At 40.4% G+C, this 19,479-nt stretch overlaps 1 protein-coding gene across 4 annotated transcripts in view; it reads left to right on the top strand.

Moving 5' to 3' along the window:
* Positions 1 to 19,479, top strand: part of LOC123876494 (coronin-7) — a 26,055-nt gene extending 6,576 nt beyond the window's left edge. The window contains exons 8-23 of one of the 4 annotated variants that reach the window (XM_045922790.1): positions 176 to 715; positions 1,412 to 1,520; positions 2,121 to 2,243; positions 2,902 to 3,022; positions 4,108 to 4,206; positions 4,633 to 4,730; positions 4,890 to 5,003; positions 5,188 to 5,439; positions 5,843 to 6,102; positions 7,036 to 7,157; positions 7,416 to 7,554; positions 7,964 to 8,095; positions 8,657 to 8,731; positions 9,374 to 9,509; positions 10,188 to 10,303; positions 10,998 to 19,479. In XM_045922790.1, the coding sequence (XP_045778746.1) occupies positions 176 to 715; positions 1,412 to 1,520; positions 2,121 to 2,243; positions 2,902 to 3,022; positions 4,108 to 4,206; positions 4,633 to 4,730; positions 4,890 to 5,003; positions 5,188 to 5,439; positions 5,843 to 6,102; positions 7,036 to 7,157; positions 7,416 to 7,554; positions 7,964 to 8,095; positions 8,657 to 8,731; positions 9,374 to 9,509; positions 10,188 to 10,303; positions 10,998 to 11,090 (2,529 nt within the window). In that variant the 3' untranslated portion in view covers positions 11,091 to 19,479. The remainder of the gene's footprint in view (positions 1 to 175; positions 716 to 1,411; positions 1,521 to 2,120; positions 2,244 to 2,901; positions 3,023 to 4,107; positions 4,207 to 4,632; positions 4,731 to 4,889; positions 5,004 to 5,187; positions 5,440 to 5,842; positions 6,103 to 7,035; positions 7,158 to 7,415; positions 7,555 to 7,963; positions 8,096 to 8,656; positions 8,732 to 9,373; positions 9,510 to 10,187; positions 10,304 to 10,997) is intronic. The other 3 variants (XM_045922793.1, XM_045922792.1, XM_045922791.1) reach the window with 3 other exon arrangements.

Here is a 19,479-nt window from a genome sequence, read left to right as displayed (position 1 = left end):
TTAGTTTTGATTTTACATCAGTTTGGGTTTATAATACATGGGTGAGTAACTTTGGTTTTGTTGCTTTTCAATTTGGTTTGCATTTATTTTTAAACTGCTTATTACAATTTTTTTTGCTTTAATTTAAAGATGGGCATATTTCAGTTTTCTATAATAGCATAAAATATTGTTCAAGGTACATCGGGGCAACCTGGAAGAATTAGTCAAAGCAATTTTGTCAATGCCACCACTTAAGAAAACAGAACCTAAACCAATAGTGACCCAACAGATTGAGGAACCATCGAAACCGGTTCAGAAACCAGTAGCCGAAGAACCGAAAGACGAAGACCGAATAGATTTCGTCAACGTTAAAGATTTAATAAAAGGAATGGAGAGGCAGAAACCAGAGCCGAAGGATTATTCTAAAGAGAACGGGTTCCACAAGAAGATCATTGACAACGGACACGATTTTGAAAAGAAACTCGAAGATGACGTTGAAGTTTCCGAAAAGACCGAAGAGAATTCCGAAAAAACCGAAAAATTTCTGGAAAAAACCGAAAGTTCGGATTCGTCGGAGTCGCTTTCCAGGAGTAATAGTTTGATCAACGGTGGTGTGGTGCAGGTGCCGAAGCCTTTGCCTCGCTCGTCCATCTCCGAGGCAGGGTCTGCCGATGACCACTCCGAGGCGCCCAAACCCAAACCCAGGACCACGGCTGTAGCTATATCCGGTTATAAGGTAATGTTTGGTTCGATACGACACACAAGGAGTTTTTTCCTTTAACCCTCCTTTATCCTTCCTTTGTTTTTAGGGTTCCTTACCTAAATTGTAAAACAATTAATCCTTGAGGTCCATTCGCCTGCTGCATCTACTTATTTCAGTAACTACTTATGACTTGTTTTCAGCCAATTCATCCAAAACGTCCGATTAAAGACAAAAAAGTATTTTGATTAGAAGTGTAACTACACTACTTGCAAAAGGCTTTTGTATTTATGTTTCTTTTCAATTTAGGGAAACCTCTGAATTCATACTTAGCTGGTTTATTATTTAAAGCATGGTTTTTTTCAGTTTAGAAGGAAAGTATTTAAAGTATTGTAGTGTACGGGAGCTGTGGTGTCTGTGTGCTCGACCGTACCAATAGGGAAATTTCCCAACCGAGCGGTGTTGTGCTCGGTAGCGCCAGCTGGGCCGACGGTTATGCGTTGAAACTTCTATATATAGTCCAATTTGGTAAACGCTCTGTCAATGCGATTGAAAGTTGCGTGTTCTATTTTGAGTTTTTCAATTAGGCTACCCGTGCTGCCATCTAGTGTTTCGAGCGTTGTTGATTGATTGAGTATAGAAGCGACATCTTCTTGCGAATGTGGCAACCGCTACAGTAGACTAAATAAAGTCAATGTTTTTAATAGTTTAATCGTTCTATTTTGTTGACAGCCACGCCTAGGCCCCAAACCGTTCTCGGCGTCGGCCGGCAGCGAGGAGTTCTCCTTCGACAAAGTTTTCTCCGTGCCCGCTGTGCCTGGCCTTCCTAAATCTGATTCCGGTAAGAGTAGAGACAGAGAGAACAGAGAGTGAGTGGGAGATGAGAGAATAGTGTGAAATGAAAAGAATTATGAAATGAAATGAACATTTATGAATTAAAACTTGGACACTAGGAGTGCTGGCTCCTAAACTAGGAGAGCCCGTATCTTACGGGCCTGTGCCTTCCAAAGCATATTAATAAATACAAATGTTGCGTATGTGTGTGTGCGCGCGTGCGTACGTGTGTGTATGCGTGGGTGCGTGCGTGCGTGTAATAAAGAATGATAACTACAAATATGTATGGTTTCTTTATGTGATCAAATCAGAAATGAGAAGATCCATAGGGGAACCAGAGTCACCGACATAGCTCACCGTGTTGCGAAGCTGAAGTGGCAGGGCACAGAAAAACCGATACACGGGGTCCCAAGATGCTAACATGACGACCTCGTGCCGGAAATCGCAGGGTCGGAAGACTCCCCATTAGATAGACAGGCAAGATCAAACGAATCCCTGGGAGCCGCTAGATGCCACGCTGTTGTGTGGAAGTGGTCTATGTCCAGCTGTGGACGTTTATCGTTTTCATCATTATCAATAATGATGATGATGATAATTTCTTGTACAGGGCTGTCCCCGGTATCGGCTCCTGCTCCCTCCACCCCTGTGACGTCGACTCCCATCGCGAGAGAAGAGGAGAAGGAGAAGTCTCTCACTCCCACCAGCGATGTTGACGTTGTAGCTAACAAAGGTATGCTCCAAATTGTTGGATTTTTAACTTCGATTTGCGATTAGATGTATTTTGGTGGATGTTTTTAGGGTCCCGTATTTCTACAGAAAAAAGTCCATACTTTTATAGGATCACATTGTGGTCTATCTGTCAAGTTAATTACAACATAGAGTACTTCCCGTTGACCTAGAATCATGAAATTTGGCAGGTAGCAATGTCTTATAGCACTAGTAAAGGGAAAAATTTGAACTTTTGGTACATAAAAAAATAAATTAAAGTGCTATTTCTTGTGCGATGGTACGGAACTCATCGTACAAGGATTTCTTTCTCATAAAAAAAAGATTCCGACGAATTGGGAACCTTCTCCTTTTTGAAGTTCCGTGACGTATCATGCGACACATACGAAACTTATTCTGTTCTCTGTCTCGCTTGCTCATATGGGTAACAATACATGAAATAATCGGAGCCGCTAGGATAATGGAACGCCTTGCTGGCATCAGTTTCCCCCTCCACTTTTAATACCTACCTTTTGAGGAACCTTCAAGGTCAAGAGTGAATAGGCAACTTCTAGGCAAGCGCGCTCCATCTTAGGCTGCATCATCACTTGCCACCAGGTGTAATTGCAGCCAAGTGCTAGGCTATAAATTAAAAAAAAAGTAAATATTGATGGTTTTTACAGAAGAGTATACAAACGGCAAATCGGACACGAGCCTGGAGGAGGAGGTGAACTCCTCCGACTCGGGCTACCGGCCCAAGACGCCCAGCACCGCCGAGCGACGGAAGATGTTCGAGGCTACCGAGTGAGTCTCCTTGTTTATACAAGTAGGCGTTACTGTGCGGAAGTCCATAGACACAAGGAAACAAAAGCTTAATTTGCCATAATCCGCTGAAATCTGTATGGTACAACAAGCAACATCCCACTGCTAAACATGCAGGGAAAGCGAGCCACCAAGCAAGCAAGAAATACGCACCACCACCACACAAATGCTAACCCCATTCAACGCACGTTTCGCTCCGGTACCGGAGCATCCTTAGGATTATAGCAAATTAAGGTTTTGGTTCCTCGTGTCCTTGTTTTGTCACTGTGTGAAACGTGTCATCATCCCACCGCATCATGAGTTTCCTCTCAGAATGAAAACGGTCTATCACGCTGACCAAGTGCGGATTGGCAGAGTTCACACACCGCCGAGAACATTATATGTGATTGGTTGGTGACTTAAAATGGTTAACTCCCTTGAGATTTTTGTCTCTTGTCATTTGTATGGGATTACGTAACAGAGAGTGCGCTATACTAACTTCTTTACGCGAATAAGTTATAGGCTATCTCCGAAAAATCAGTGACTAGCCACCCACCCCGCACGGGTAGCTTATTACAATTTCTGCAGCGATCTTTATTTTTTTGAACATTTTTTTTTCTCTCTCGTCTGGCTTTTACAATGATTAGCCAATGTCAAGTTTGTAGTTATTTGTAACAAGTCAGCTAAACTATACAAGTATGGACGCCGTCTGTGCCGGCGCTCGCCGACATACGCACGGCACCCCCTTAGAGCACTTTCCAGTCAGTTTTAACAAAAAAAACACTCCAAAAAGTCACAACACGCGCGCCAGCAAACGCCACCACAGACGAAGTCCTTTTTTGAACATAAAACATAACCTATGTCACTCAGGAATAATGTAGCTTTCTAGGGGTGAAGGAATTTTCAAAATCGGTTCAGTAGTTCCCGAGATTACTTCCTACAAAAAATTTACAAACTTTATATAGATCCTTTATAATATTAGTGTAGATAAAAGTTTTGACTTTGTGAAGATGAGGTTTTAAACTATGAAGTACAGTGTTTGTTTTGGTTGCAATGGTCGGCATATTTACGTGATCGGTTGGTTGTAGCGGCAACCAGTCTATCGCGGAGCGTCGGCGCGCGTACGAAGCGCGCTCCATGAGCGTCGCCGTGGAGTCCGAGGCGCCGCCGTCGCCCGCGCCGCTGAGGTAAGTCTGAGGGCGGGAACCGAGCAACCGCCGAGTTTCTTGCTGGTTCGTCTCGGTAGGAAAGGCATTCCGAACCAATTTTAGATGCATTTAACGATTCAAAAGTACTTTCGCTCTAGATTTCAACGTAAGGTATCACGATCTGTATTCAAAATTACATTCCACATGACATGCTCTTTAGAGGGTACTTTAAATAAACAAATAAATAAGTATTCTTATATTTGGGATGCAAACGACCCCATCTCGGGACAGCCACGTTCCTGGGGTAAAGAAAAAACATCAAAAATTAAGCTCGAAAACTTGCATTTTTTTTAGTATCAATATTTAGTAAGTTTGTCCTCTTCTACCGCTCGGTGTTATCCCTCCCGCGTGGCGTGTAAGCGACTGTATGAAGTGTCTGTAGGCTGTGAGTATCGCGTGTTGCAGACGGAGAGACTCGCTGAAGTCCCGCAAGAGCCCCGACCGCGAAGAGAAGAGATCCTCCGTGCCCAATGTCACTACTAAGAGGACCTCCACTGTATTTGGTAAATACTAATATAATTGCATTTTATCAACCAGTTTCTTTTCATCCTCTTTAGCGCATTGGTTAGTGGGAAGTCCAGGGTTTGATTCCCGGCAAGATCAGTCACAAAATTTATAGTTCATGGAACCCTGAAAACATAATTGTTATGTTGTGTGCGCAGGCAAGGTATCCAAATTCCGCCACTTGAAAGGCACGCCGGGCCACAAGTCCACGCACGTGGAGAACATCAAGAACATCAGCAGGCAGATATCCGGAGAGTGCAATGGCTTCTATGGTAAGTCACTTAAACATTTGATTTCATTGAAAGTAATATTTTATTGAAGTACTTTCCACTGATATTATAAAACTCTGCTAGGTCTTTCTGGTCTGAGATGATGATTCAAAATGGTTAACGATCATTGAAATTTTTGTCTCTGTCTATTGAATGGGATTATCTGTCAATGTCTGCCGTTTTCCAGCAAACGGAATCCGTTGTGCCGTCCCAATCGGCGGCGGCGGTGGCGGGGGAGGTCGCATTGGCGTGGTGGAGCTGCCCCTGGGGTCCACATCCGTCGCTAAAGCGCCGCCGCCGCACCCCTCCGCGCTGCACCCGCACTCGCTGCTGCACCCCGCGCCGCTGCAGGACTGGACCTTCGACCCCTTCAGCGACCAGCGACTCATGGTCGCCTGCGATGACGGTCTGTTGAGGGAGTGGATCATACCCGAAGGTGGTAAGTTCAACAACATAAAGGCATCGTTGAATGGCCAGACTAATATGCTGACCGAGGTAACTGGACTCCATGAGTCGGGATAACAGGTCCTTAAAAAAGGATATAGCATCCTTGCTCCACAAACCCGGGGTTTATTTTATTTTATACTAGATGATGCCCGCGACTTCGTCCGCGTGGACCTCTGCGCCTTGGTTGAACGGATAGGGCTTAAGAATCCCGTGGGAACTCTTTGATTTTCTGTGATAAAAAGTAGCTTATCCTTTCATTAAAATTGGGTCAACTGTGAAAAGCTAGTAGACAGACTGACAGGCACGCTTTCGAATTTATAATATAAATATAGATTTCACATTTCTTTCAGTCTCAAAAACCATTCAATTTTATTGACACCAACCAAAATGTTCAGGTCTCCAAGAATCAACCAACGAGCCAAAGCGAACATTCTCAGCGCACCCGGACAAGATCTACATCGTGCGCTTCCACCCCACCGCCTCGGACCTCCTCACCACGGCCGCCCACGACCTGACCGTCAAGATCTGGGACCTCAGCCAGGATGTACCCACGCCGGAGATCACCTTAACTGGTCACACGGAACAGATATTCGCCTGCGACTGGTCGCCTTGTGGGGAGTATTTGGCCACTGTTTGCAAAGATGGATTCGTCAGGGTAAGTGGAACTCATCATCATCGACTGACAGACGTCCACTGTTGGACTTAGGTCTCTTGTAGGGACCCTGCGACTCTCTTCTAGTGAAGGGTCTTTCGACGTCCTTTGCAATCCGTTCAGCTGCTCTACAGATTTCTGATTTGATCACCTAGAGAAACTCCAAGCATAGCTCTCTCTATAAATAACTAGGTCATGCCCAGGACTTCGTCCATATGGGCTATACTAATTTCGAACCCCTATTTTACCCCCTTAGGGGTTGAATTTTCAATCAATCAATCAATTTATTTATTTGCTGATACAGGTATTACAGGTGTAATTATAAAAATAGTCCAGCTGTATCACGCCAAGCTGGCATGCAAATACATTAATTCAAAATAGTGAATAGACAAATTAAATTAAAAGTAAAATTTTCGTTTGTTTGAAATAAATGATGTTATACAATAAAAGGAATTTACAATTCTGAATACTTAATATTAAAAAAAAATAAAAAATAATAATAATATTACAGGTCTTAAAAATATTACAAGATTACATAATAAAACAGAAAAGTCATCTTAGATATTCATCAACACTATAAAACTCAAAAATCCTTTCTTAGCAGATGTCTACGTCATAATAGCTATCTGTGCCAAATTTCAGTTGATAGATCAGTCATTATATTCAGAAGTTATAAGGCCTGACAGACAGACGGACGGACGGACAGGTGCAATTTAACTCAAACAGACTAAGGCTGAGATCTATAAAGCGCACTTTGACTTAGCTTAGACTGAAGACCCTGTTAAAACGAGACAGCGTTATAGCGCTGGCATAAATCTGCCTCGTTTCAACTGAAACTTAAGTCTAAGCATAGTCAAAGTGCGGTCTATAGATTTCCACGTCAGAGACCTCGTTTCGTTCGGTTAATGAACTCTCAAACACGCTGTATAATTGTAGATATACGCGCCGCGCACGTCGACGGAGCCAATAAGAAAAGGCGCGGGCCCCGTGGGCAGCCGCGGCGCGAGGGTTGTGTGGGCGCTGCACGACACTCATCTCGTCGTCACTGGGTTCGACAAGTAAGTGTTATCTATTTTTCCTGAACCACAGAATATATGAGACTACTAACGTACAGAACTTTCACTCCTTTGTTAAACAAGTACTTGCGGCGATATTCCAATAACCTACATAATAACTATTAAATAGAGCAAGCTAAAGTAAACTTTATCGCTGCGCGCGAGTGCCCGTATTGCTTTGCATCATTTCGCCTTCCTACGTCACGAACGTAACCAACAAGTTGCCTAGGGTTGTTAAAAGAGTAACGTTTTTTTTTTCAGAGTATCAGAGCGGCAAATTCTCCTATACAAGGCTTGCGACCTGTCCGCGCCCGTGTGCACCGTGGGGCTGGACGTGTCTCCCGCCATCCTTCACATACACATCGACCATGACTCCAACACGCTGTTCCTGACTGGACGGGTGAGTTATGTGATTTTTAGGGTTCCGTACCTCAAAAGGAAAAATGGAACCCATATAGGATCACTTTGTAGTCTGTCTGTTTGTCTTTCCGTCCGTCCGTCCGTCGCTGTCAAGAAAACCTATAGGGTACTTTCCGTTGACGGTAGGTCTCATAGCACAAGTAAAGGAATAAATCCGAAAACCGTAAATTTGTGGTAACTTAATTTAGAAAAAAATGTGTTTCAATTTCCAAAGTAAGATAACTATACCAAGTGGGGTATCATGTGAAAGGGATTTACCTGTATATTCTAAAACAGATTTTTATTTGTCGCACTCGCACTTGGCGGGTTTTTTAATTTATCGCCCAAACCCTTATAGCGAGAGGGGACCCGTGCGATGTTGAAATGATGATGATGATGTTCGTGTGCAGGGTGACTCCACCATATACTGCTACGAGGTGACGTGCGAGCCGCCCTACCTGTGCGCGCTGTCGCACCACAGGTCCAGCACGCTGCACCAGGGCATCGCCTTCCTGCCCAAAAACTTGCTGGCCGTCGAAAAGGTACGAATCGAGGATTTTTTTTTAATAAAGAATATTACCCATGCTAATCATGACTAATACGCCCCTTTCCCCTCCAATTAAGCGTAAAGCTTGTGCCAAGAGTGGGTACGTCTATAGTGCAACGGATGAACCGCCGACCTTTCGGAATTCAGTCGGCTCCTCAACCGTTGAGCTATCGAGCCTCAGCCTTCTTAAATGATTTTCGTAAATGAACTGAAATCCTATCCTTAACTTGCTCGCTTTCAGTCCTCAATAAGCTTCTCATTATACACATGCATCATCAAACCGGTATGGATGAAAGACATTGAGCTCCCGAGTTCAGCAAGCCACTCAAACATTGAGATACTCTAGCGCTTCCAAAACAATGATTTGAAGGTTCACCGTGGTTCACAAAAACTCCGAAGTGCATGAACACACAGAAATCCCCACGGTAATTGAGTAAATGGACAGGTCACTGTACTCCCTTCAACAGAACATAGAAACAGAAAAAAAAACTTGCTTGGAATTCAAAACAAACACACAAACAAACACGAATTCAAAACAGCTATTGTGTGTTGGTAGGTGGAGTTTGCGCGAGCGCTGCGACTGACGAATGGAACCATCGAGCCGCTGTCCTTCACCGTGCCCAGGATAAAAGTATGCTTTACTCTATACTTATCTAAAAACTAATGTTAAGAGTGCTCTCCATGGCCGCTCCAAGTCGACCTGTTTCATTGACGGGCGGAACATGCTCAAGAGTAACGTACGATATTTTAACGATGCAAATCAACGTTTAGTATTACGTTATTATTTGGAGAAGTAATCAATATCTAGCACCTCTGAAGTTATTGTTAAATACAGTTTGCCAGGTGCTAGTTTTGTAATTTTGTTGTATTCTACATGATTTATTTACACAGGTGGTTGCCTACAAACTTTGGCCTAAAATAGTAATATTTCAAGAACTTTCAGAAGAAATATAGTCATATTTCTGTCAATAAAGTCTGATTGAATTGATGTCGGGCATAAAATAAGGAAAGGATAAGTTGATAATTACTGGCTTCATTTTAAATCTAGAATCTAGGGGCCGTCTCTTCATTGCTAAAGATCTGTTTTATTTATTTTTCAAGTTATCCCTTGACTGCAATCTCACCTGGTGGTAAGTGACGATGCAGTCTAAGATGGACGTGGGCTAACCCGGAAGGGGTATGGCAGTTTTCATTGAACCCTGATGCGACGCTACCCTCGAATGTACCAATCGTTTCACAGAGGAGGTCACATAAACAAGGATTTGGTTTCCAGAGCGAGTTATTCCAAGACGACCTGTTCCCGCCCACCCTGGTGACGTGGGAGCCGTGGCAGTCGGGCAGGGACTGGTTGGCGAACAAACCGGTCACGCCTAAAATCGTCAGCCTACAGCCACCCGGCATGGAAGCATGTACGTACTCCTATGTCCTATCAACCAAAGTGGGCCTCATAGGAAAGCTCAGAGTCACTCAGACGGCGATGGAGAGAGCTATGCTTTTTTATATTTTATTCAGGTACAAGTTAGCCCTTATCTGCAATCTCACCTGGTGGCAAGTGATGACGTAGTCTAAGATGGAAGTGGGCTAACTTGGAAGGGGTATGGTAGTTTTCATTACACCCATATATATGTTTGATTTCTACACGGCGTCGTACCGGAACGCTAAATCGTTTTTCCGGCAGGCTGGTATCTAGCCGCGATCGAAGCCTCCCACCAGACCAGACCAGGGATTTATAGAAATTGTAAAATTCTGAACCCCTGCCGGGAACGGAACCCGGGACCTCCCACTAATAAGACCACAACGCTTACCGCTGCGCCAGGAAGGTCGTCAAAATCAAATGCTTGGAGTTTTTCTACGTGACCAAATCAGAAATGAGGAGAACCAGTGTAACTGACATGTAAACTACCATACCCCTTCCAGGGGTTTCCATCTTGGACTGCATCATCACTTGCCTATAGGTAGGATTGTAGTCAAGGGCTAACTTGTATCCGAATAAAAAAAACTCATGCCGTCTGAATGGTAAAGAAGCCCCTAGCTTGGCTATGAGTTCCAGTGTAAGAGTCTTGTAATAATGAATGGTCTGTCTCCAGTATCGGCGCAGCTGGCGGCCGCGCCGACGCCCGCCAAGGAGAAACCCCTGCACAAGCCGAAGCCCGACCTCATCAAGTCGCACGTGCCGCAAGACCCCAAGGAGAAGCAGGATAGTGTGAGTGTTCGTTTCACCTATCATCGTGTGGCCGTATCGTTCGTAGCATTGACTTAGAAGCTTGATTTTTTTTGTACGGGAGAGGTGTGTGTGCTCGACCGTACCGGTAGGGAATTCCCTCCGAGCGGTCTTGTGCTCGGTAGCGCCAGCTGGCCGACGACGGTTGTATCTTAAAACTTGTGCAGATTCCTAAACGCTCCGTTAGTGCGATTGTCTGGCTTGAGTTCGTGTATCGAGGAATTGTTGATTGATTTCTGCGTGTGAGTGAGAGGCGCCATCTGCTTGCGAGTGTTGCGGCCGCCACAATTTTATGAAAAAAAAAAATTGGTTGTCTGTAAAGTCGGCTCACTGACGATAGTTGAACGTGACAACAAAGGCCGATTGTGCTTCTTTGTCGCTCGTTCCGCGCTCTCGCTTGCACTTCAAGCCTTACATGGAACGACTCATGCGGCGTTACCTCAGAGCGAGGTAACGCCGCATGAGTCATGTTTTTTCGTGCGTACAGCCGGCTCTATCGAATTATAAGACGTTGTCACGTCAAAAGGATTGTAGACTTGAGTCTGCTTCTTCTTGAAGTGCCGTCTCTTATCAGAGGTTAGCAACCGTAAGGGCCATCTGCACCTTGGACGCTGCGCGGAGTAAAGATCGGGTTTTCTTCTCTGAGTTTTTTTTACATTTTTATTTTTCCACACAGATAATGAAAGCGATGAGCGCGAAAGTGAAGATCGACCTCAAACTGGAACAAGACAGCATGGAGGGCGTCGACGAGGCGGAGTGGGACCAATGAGTTGCGCGTCTTTGTATAGAGGCTTCATTGTTCAACGGCGCACGTTCCTGCGCTGGAAGTATTTGATTTTGTATTCTAATAGCGCTCATTCTGTTGTACATAAAACCTTTAAAATGCATTGTCGCTTTCTCGGCTGCTGCAGAACATCGAAATAAAGTCAGAGTCAAAATGAACCTAAACTAGATTGTTGTAAAATTTGTTATCCTTTTCACGATGTATACTGTAGAAAAAGACGGCAAGCGCAATAACCTACGTCAGCGTCACACTTTTCACATTTCTAAGGGAGTATTTTGTATAGAAAGCTTAGTTTTAGTGAAAATGAGCCTAACTATGAAAATAAAGCGCTCCTATTGGTGATGCATCGTCTCACATGGTAAAAATGCAGCCTTGATAGTTTCGTCACTTTAGGCTTTGTGTACATCAGGATTGGACACAATATCGTATTCGTAATTCTTTTTTCGCGTAACTGACGTATTTACTTACGTCATAATGTATTATTTAAGTACGGGCCGATTTTTTAATCGAATAAATTTTACATTTTGACAGATCTCCGATGCAAAGACTGTAAAAATGTCAAGTTCATTTGCCAGTTAAACATTTGGGATTGAAAAATCGGGCCGGAGTATACCAATATTTAGGTAGTCTATGAACTTTGTATGTGGCATAAAAACACAATACATGTAAGAATGTAATAAATAACTCGGTGCGATTTATGTAACTATTTATTGCGCTATATTTGCGTGAAATGGCATACGGCTTTTATTTGAATTCGGAAAGGTTTACACTTTTGCAGTGTACGATTATACACGGTAACTTTTGCAGTGTATAGCATTATGGGGCAACTTTTGCAGTGTACATCTGTAGTACATGTAAATTTTGCAGTGTTGATGATATACGGTGACTTTTGTAGTGTACAATTATACACAGTGACTTTTCCAGTATACGACTGTACACGGTGACTTTTGCAGTGTGCCTACGTTTATTTCGGGTCTTCCTTAAAGTGAAATGAAATGAAATAAATTGAAAATGAAATGAATTTATTGATTTTCTACTTACATGTCAAAAAAGACGAGTAATGTTTTTACGCAAATATGCCGCAAATATATGTTGTAGGTGCCGCCTTAGTCCATATCCACACAGGATAGCCCCAAGTCCTACACTAGGTTATAGTTAGCGAGTAGCTATGAGGTATCTAATCTTAGTTCCGGATTACATTTCTACCCACATGCCAATATTTTATACGACCTTTTCTACTATACAATACACAATGTACTCGTAAGACTCACCTATTTCTAGTTTCATAGATAAAATTAACAAACGCACAGACAAAATTCCTTCTTCCTTAATTTTAGATGAAATTAAAATAAAATTTAATCTGACATACCTTCTAAAGGTGCACCAATGCATGCATAAAAATGGTGATCACTCACAGTATCAGCTCTGTGTCACTTGTCATGTCAAAAGTACGCTTTACACTTAGATAAAGGATTAAAATCGAATTTTTGACGTAACAATTGATCCACAGACCAAATATGGCGATTGCCTTCTCAGAATGTATCCACTGTAAAACGGTTTTTTAAAGTATTTTTTAATATTTACGTGGATATTAGAAATCTATTTTAACTACAACTTTCTGTTGGTTATTGATTTTGTACATGTAAACTGTACACTTTTTTTTAAATTGGATGTCTATGTTATTAACAACTTTTGTAAAGGCTTACTTTTATGGTGGCGTTTTTATATTGAGCATAAACATATAGCAAGTTACAAATTGTTGCTTAAATAAACCTTAATGCCATAAGTTACAAAAAATATTTTAAATAATTAAGTTTTAGTAACGATATTGTAGAAGTAATTTTGTCTATGTAACATATGACTTCATTTAAAGCAAAGATTTTCGATATGAAAGTTAATAATATCTACTTTAAAGTGACTATCAAATCATTTTATACAAGGATTAGCAATTTTGTTTTCTCGAATAGCAAACATTTCTCTAGTTTTGGTGCTCTTTTATAGTCTTGTTTTAGCAACTAAATAGTTATGTAACTAATTTTGCATTTATTATGAATTCCATAGACCAATGGTGTGCATTTTATAAAAACAATTAATGCAATGTTGCTAACAGTAGGGTCTTCGACTGTAGGAATAAAATGATGTGATGCTTTGTTTTGCGGTCCTTTCTATTTTTTTAACATAAAATTTGTTAAAAAATTTAAAAATATTTGTCGTTTATCGCCTTGTGATGTCATTGATCGCCTTCCAAACAGCGTGACGTTAATAATAATTAAGCCAAAAATTTCGAAAAATCTATTTTTTTTTAAATTATTTTCTTCAATAACGAATTCTAGCCTCACAAACATACCGCTATAAAAAATACCACATCATATTATTAGTACAATCCAAGACCTTATTGCACGGGTTAGACGAATCGATAGTCACCTCATTTATCCAGCCGTTGGGATACTTGGAAGGTATAAGAATTCCACATAATATTATATACTCAGATAGGCGTGAAAAATAAAACCCTGTGTTTTGGTAGAAAATTTTAAAAGAAAGTGGACTGTGAGACAACTGTATAAATGATAGACAACCCATTCTTTTGTTTGAATTGATCATACTACCCGTGCATTATGGATATTATCCTGCAGGGAGCAAGAGATTATGCATGTCATATTCTCTCGCTCCATGTATTCTGCAGCAGGCTGGTGGTGTGAGACCGATCTCAAAAGTCGTTGTGATCTCAGCGAAAACGACCAAACATTGTCTGTGACCTAGTTACGCTCATTCATGTTGATTAAATGCTCATATTTATTGCACGTTTTGGATGTTGATTTTTTTTTTGATAAAGGCGTTGACAGACACGAAGCGTGAGTGCAGCGATTTTCAATATTAGTGTGGTACAACTTTACACTAAATGCGTGCAGAACTGTAATTCCGAGTTCTATAGAGCGAATAGTGCATACATTTTGAGAACGCACTCGTCATATTTTGTCTTGTGTCAAATGTCATGTCAAAAGTACGATTTTAATTTAAGGGTAATCATGGGGTAAATTTTGTTATACATGACATTTGACACATAAAGCAAATATTACGATTGCATACTCAAAATTTATGCAATTATGCTTTGATTTTGCTCAAACTGAAGTTTTAGTAAAAAGAGACATATTTATGGCAGCGATATAACGCTGTCTCGTTTTAATTAAGTCAAAGTGTACTCTATACATCTCACCCTTAAATCACGTAAAGAGAAACTTGAGTTTTTAGAAGTGATACTTAAGTTATTAATTTTTTTTGCCCAACCAAGACAAAGGTGAGGTGTCCTCCATTGTTGGTAGCGCGACTGGTTGCATCTGCTACTGATGTCACCATACATCTGTAGGCATTTTACTGGTAGCGCGACACCACCGCCACTGGTGTCCTATTGTGATAGTACCCTTACACCCTGTCTTCGTGGACCGCTGCAGTCTCGCGTTGCGTCTGACAACACTTTAACGATAGAAACACTTTGGTTACCACCGGAATCAAGTATGAGGTATTGCGAATGTGTTGATGCCTTTAAAATATTCAATGTCCAATCCAATGTATTAATATAAATGACATTCCTACGTTTGCCATGATACATGCATTTATTTATACTCTATGTACTTTTTGTATTTAATTATTATTATTAATAGTAATACATATTGCATATAGATAAGGGAAGTATAGGGCACTCCTATGTATTAGGGAATTGACATATTATTATTATATAAAGATTATTATTAATGTAACCAGTTTATTTGTATAATCAGTGGTGCTGATTCGAACGAACCATAACTGAAACAAATAGTTTACTTGTTTCCTTTAGGAAGTTTTTGTTACGTAAAAATAACTTTGATTTTAAGAGACCTTCGACGAAAATTTTAATTAATTTATCATAAATTACTGCCAAAATTAATAAATCAATCCTATCTGAAATCTGCCGATAAGTAACTTAGCAACTTAATCATTTGTGAAAATCGTATGGTCTTTTTGGACAAATAACGTTGCTAAGTTGCTTATCGACAGATTACAGATAGATTAATTTCGGCCATTAAGTCAGCCATCAAAAGATTATATCGCCTATCTATTAATATATGGCGACTAGATCACACTGTCCTTTTCTTTCTGTAGTGGAGAGAAAGGGACGCACTATGGTTTAGTTTTGGTCCGCACGAGGCGCCGTACGTGTAAAAATTGATATAAATAAAATATAAATGTAATAAGTGAAAGCGTTTAGTACTGCTAGATGCCATCGTCACCGTTTTGCTCAAAACGCCAAAGATTTATATCGATTTAGTATTTTGTCAACATACAGCAAGCTCACTTAGAAATGAAATTAAATAGTTTATTTGTTTCAATATGAAATGACAAGGTGTTTACAATGCAGAGTTGAGCCAACACATCCAGTCAGGAAACCCTGAATCATGTATAGTTGACTTGGCAATCGGGGTACGAGGCGGGGGGGGGCGCGCCACGCACACCCGCACCCCGATTGTAATCTCAAACTGTCGCGAACTATACGTGCTTTTGGCTATACTGAACCTTTATACAGTCGAGGCTAAAGGTGCGGACATACTGATGAGTTGTGTTGCAACGTCTGACTAATCGTAGCGTACCGTGAACGAAACGTTACGTCTTCATGTAAAATTATGGCTGGATCGTACTTTAACTTTGCTCAGAATTAAGTTTCAGTCAACACTAGACAGATTATTCTACAAAGTATCTGAAACTGATTGCCTTATCTGTCGCAACACAGTATATAGTGAGTGTGCACCCATAGACAATTATGTTTGACTAAAATGAAAAACGAATCTCAATTTTTTGTCGTGATTAAATATTTTTCTCTTTATATTATTGTAACATATGGAATTTTTTATATTACGAGTTATAATACGCGTCGCTATGCTTTATGTAATAGGTTAGAAATTTTGTATAAATCGGGCCTGCGATGGTTCTTCCCCTGGTGTATCTTTTTTGTACAATTTTGTCGACCAGATTTAGTGAAAAATGTCAATATTTTGTACGAAAATGTCATGATTTGATAACTCACAATATAGCAGTGTTTTTGTTTTAACTTCAAAATTTAAGCGTCATAAAACCTGCGCGACCAAAGGGACTACGAAGCGGGAAAGTCAGCCGCGCGGCGGTTGTCTCCACGACATTTAATGGCGCTAAGCACACCTACGCGACTGTAACAGCCGTATAAATGTGCCGCATCGCGTCCTACAATCCCGCGTTTATAACGCGTAGGTGTGGCCGCAGATTTACACGGGAGGGCTAATACGAAAGTCTATATACACAAAAGGAAAAGTTGACTAACTGACTGATCGATCAACGCACCGCTCAACCCGGTCGGAGCGAGCTGAAATTTGGCATGCAGAAAGCACATAGCCATTATGACGTAGTCATCCGCTAAGAAAAGATTTCTGAAAATTCAACCCCCATAAAGGGGTAAAATAGGGGTTTAAAATTTGTGTAGTCCACGCGTACGAAGTCGCGGGAATAATTTAGTATCGATATTCCTTTGCAATAATCGTTGTAATTGGCTGAATTTATGATATTATTGCTGCAACTATACTTTTCAGCCAACAGTGAGAGTGTCAGGATTGCGACAGCCAATCAGAAGTGATTGCCACCTTATTAGAGCTTTGGTACTAGATTTTAAACTACTTTCAAAAAACATGATATTCAGTTACAAATAAATTGACAGTTTAACGCCAAATCTAGTGACGAGTTTAAGGTGGAAATATATTTTTGAAACGCTGATACTGAGATTTACCGGCTCGGAGCGTTTTAAAAGTATGACACCATCTTTGTAAAAAGGTTACACTAAAGTGTCGGGATCGGCAATGAGTGGTCGACGTACATACGCTTTCGTATTACTTAAAATATTGTATAGATTGTAATTTTATTCGCTAGTCAAGTTATTCTTTAAAATCTATCCATTTTTATTCTATTACACTTTACGATGTAGTAAAGATGCATACTCTTTTAGTTAAAGGCTTAATATTAATTAATTCATGTCGAAAAGTTTGCAAGATTGTGGTTAAGGTGGATTCATTATGCGCCGTACCCGGATCGGACCATGTCTAGTATGAATTTGTTCGCACGACTATGTTATAAATGTGATGTGATCTGTAGACTTACTTTGACTTAAGACACACTAAAAACAACAGATCTAGGTGTAATTATTCCGTTTTGTTTAATTCTAATAGAGCGTACCTACTTTACCTTTGCTAAGTCCGTACTTAAGTTAAAACGAGACAGACTTTAACTCTATCTCGTTTTTAAGTCAAATTAAGTCTATAGTTTCGTTTAGGTTCATTCATGGTTTAACATGAATCCACCTTAATGTTGCAAATTTTTGATTCACTCAATTCTTCCACTTGCACTTTCTTTAACGTTAACTGGCTCTAAGCTGCAATCACATACATTGTAAACACAGTTTAGTGAATGTACAGTCGGGAAACGATCATACATTGCGGACGACTGGCCTTGCTAGTCCCCGTCGGTCAAAACTGCAAACATGCAAGTATGTTCATTTCTAAACTGTATAATCGCTAAATTGAGATTGTAACGCACCTTTGGTACTAACGAAATAGATAAAAAAACGTAGTAACGCAAACTAAGCTCAATTTTAAAATTATTATCACTATAAAAAGTCTATTTTATTATTTATCTGTAATAATGAATTTTAAAAGGGTTATAATATCTAAAAAACATGGGCAGTTTCTTTAACTTATGAATTTAAAAACTTCTGTACTATCAAAAAAATGTGTGTGTGCAGTTCAGACGCGGTAGAAATGAAACCTTCAGAAAACTAAACTTGGAAACAATGAGACGAATGCAGAATATGAGGAGTAGGATAATGTAGTAGGGTTTACCTATTATGATATTACTAAGTACCAACTTTAATCGTTTTTACATATTTTACTCTACATATTTTACGTTTCATCGACTTCAAATCGCAAAGATACCTAAAGAAATTTTCACTTCTAAAGTCAATCTATCTAACGTTGTTATTAATTGTCAAAGAACTTTTTGACATGATTCCTTCTTCACCTTCGTAGTATCGTACCTACTGCAAGCAAGGTATCGTCAAGGTTTCATCATAATCAGGCCTTCCTCCCAGAATAGGAAGGGCTTAGGTTAGTGGGATACAAAGCTAAACAAAATAAAGAAACTGCCCAAATAATTTTAATTTCAGCACAAAGTTGATACATACCGCTCTCTTTCACCCCCGTACCAAAGTTGTGAGATGACAATAATTATTTTGAAATTCTCATGATGTTTTCTCTAATTTTATAACTTTAGTCATAAGACCGTAATAAGTTCTTTTTAATGTAATTTATTGTCCGGAGTGTGATTGCTACAATTTCGAAATTTGGTGCCAATACCTACTATGTAATAATTTCCAAATTTTTAAAAATTGGCGTTTTTTTTTTTACAAAATGAAATATTTTGCTGATGAATTATGTATTGATTTAACTGTTTTGTAGCATTTTTGCTGTTCAATTTTGGGAGTATTTAACGTTGGTGTAGCTCCCGGCAAACAACTTGAACATTGATGCAATTGGCTGACCCATGGCGAATGCATGCGATTGGTTGATCAGTCGGCGCGGATGCACGCCATTGGTTGATAAGTTGAACCCTGCCTTCTGGATTCGATTTCCTCACTAAGCCGGTTAGTGTTCAACTTGTTTGCCAGCCACTATACTTGAATTTTTTCGGTACCTACATTTTTATCGGCAAATGTTTTTGTACGAATAACGCAAAGATCGTGGGTGTATTACGTCGCTGTAAAATCAAGAAATTTAAAGACCTTATTTTTTCCCAAATTGTAATATTTCTGGACACTTACATCCAAACTAAAAACGTTGATGTCAAGGATTCTCCTAGAATACATGCTGTCAAGGAGACTCTGGCCTTAAACCTGCGCAGAAGGTAATTTATTGATCTATTCGGTGGTACGAATTGCCGAACGACAAAATGCCTGCACCATCGCGCTATTGGTTTGTCAGTAAACCTTTCTCATAGAAAAGTACAGTATCCATGGACATTAATGGGCCTTTTTAACCGACTTCAAAAAATGTAGAGGTTCTCTATTCGTCGGAATCTTTTTTTTACGTGATGCCACCTGCCAATCTGGTAGAATTGAGCCTAGGAGGGAATTAGGAAAGTGAATTTTTTAGTGACGTAATATGGCCATGTTCTCATTAAGCCTAGCCTAACAAACGTCAACCTCGCTGTGGTGTGAACGCGTGTTGGTATTTTTGGATGTGAACCTACAGATATCCCTAGCGGTAAGATTCAATATTTGGAGATATTTTTATTACTTTGCATTTTTTTATTAAACTCTTGCTAAATT

This window comes from Maniola jurtina, chromosome 21 (genome assembly GCF_905333055.1).
Source record: "Maniola jurtina chromosome 21, ilManJurt1.1, whole genome shotgun sequence".
NCBI lineage: Eukaryota > Metazoa > Arthropoda > Insecta > Lepidoptera > Nymphalidae > Maniola > Maniola jurtina.
This window is presented reverse-complemented; position numbering and strand designations above follow the sequence as displayed.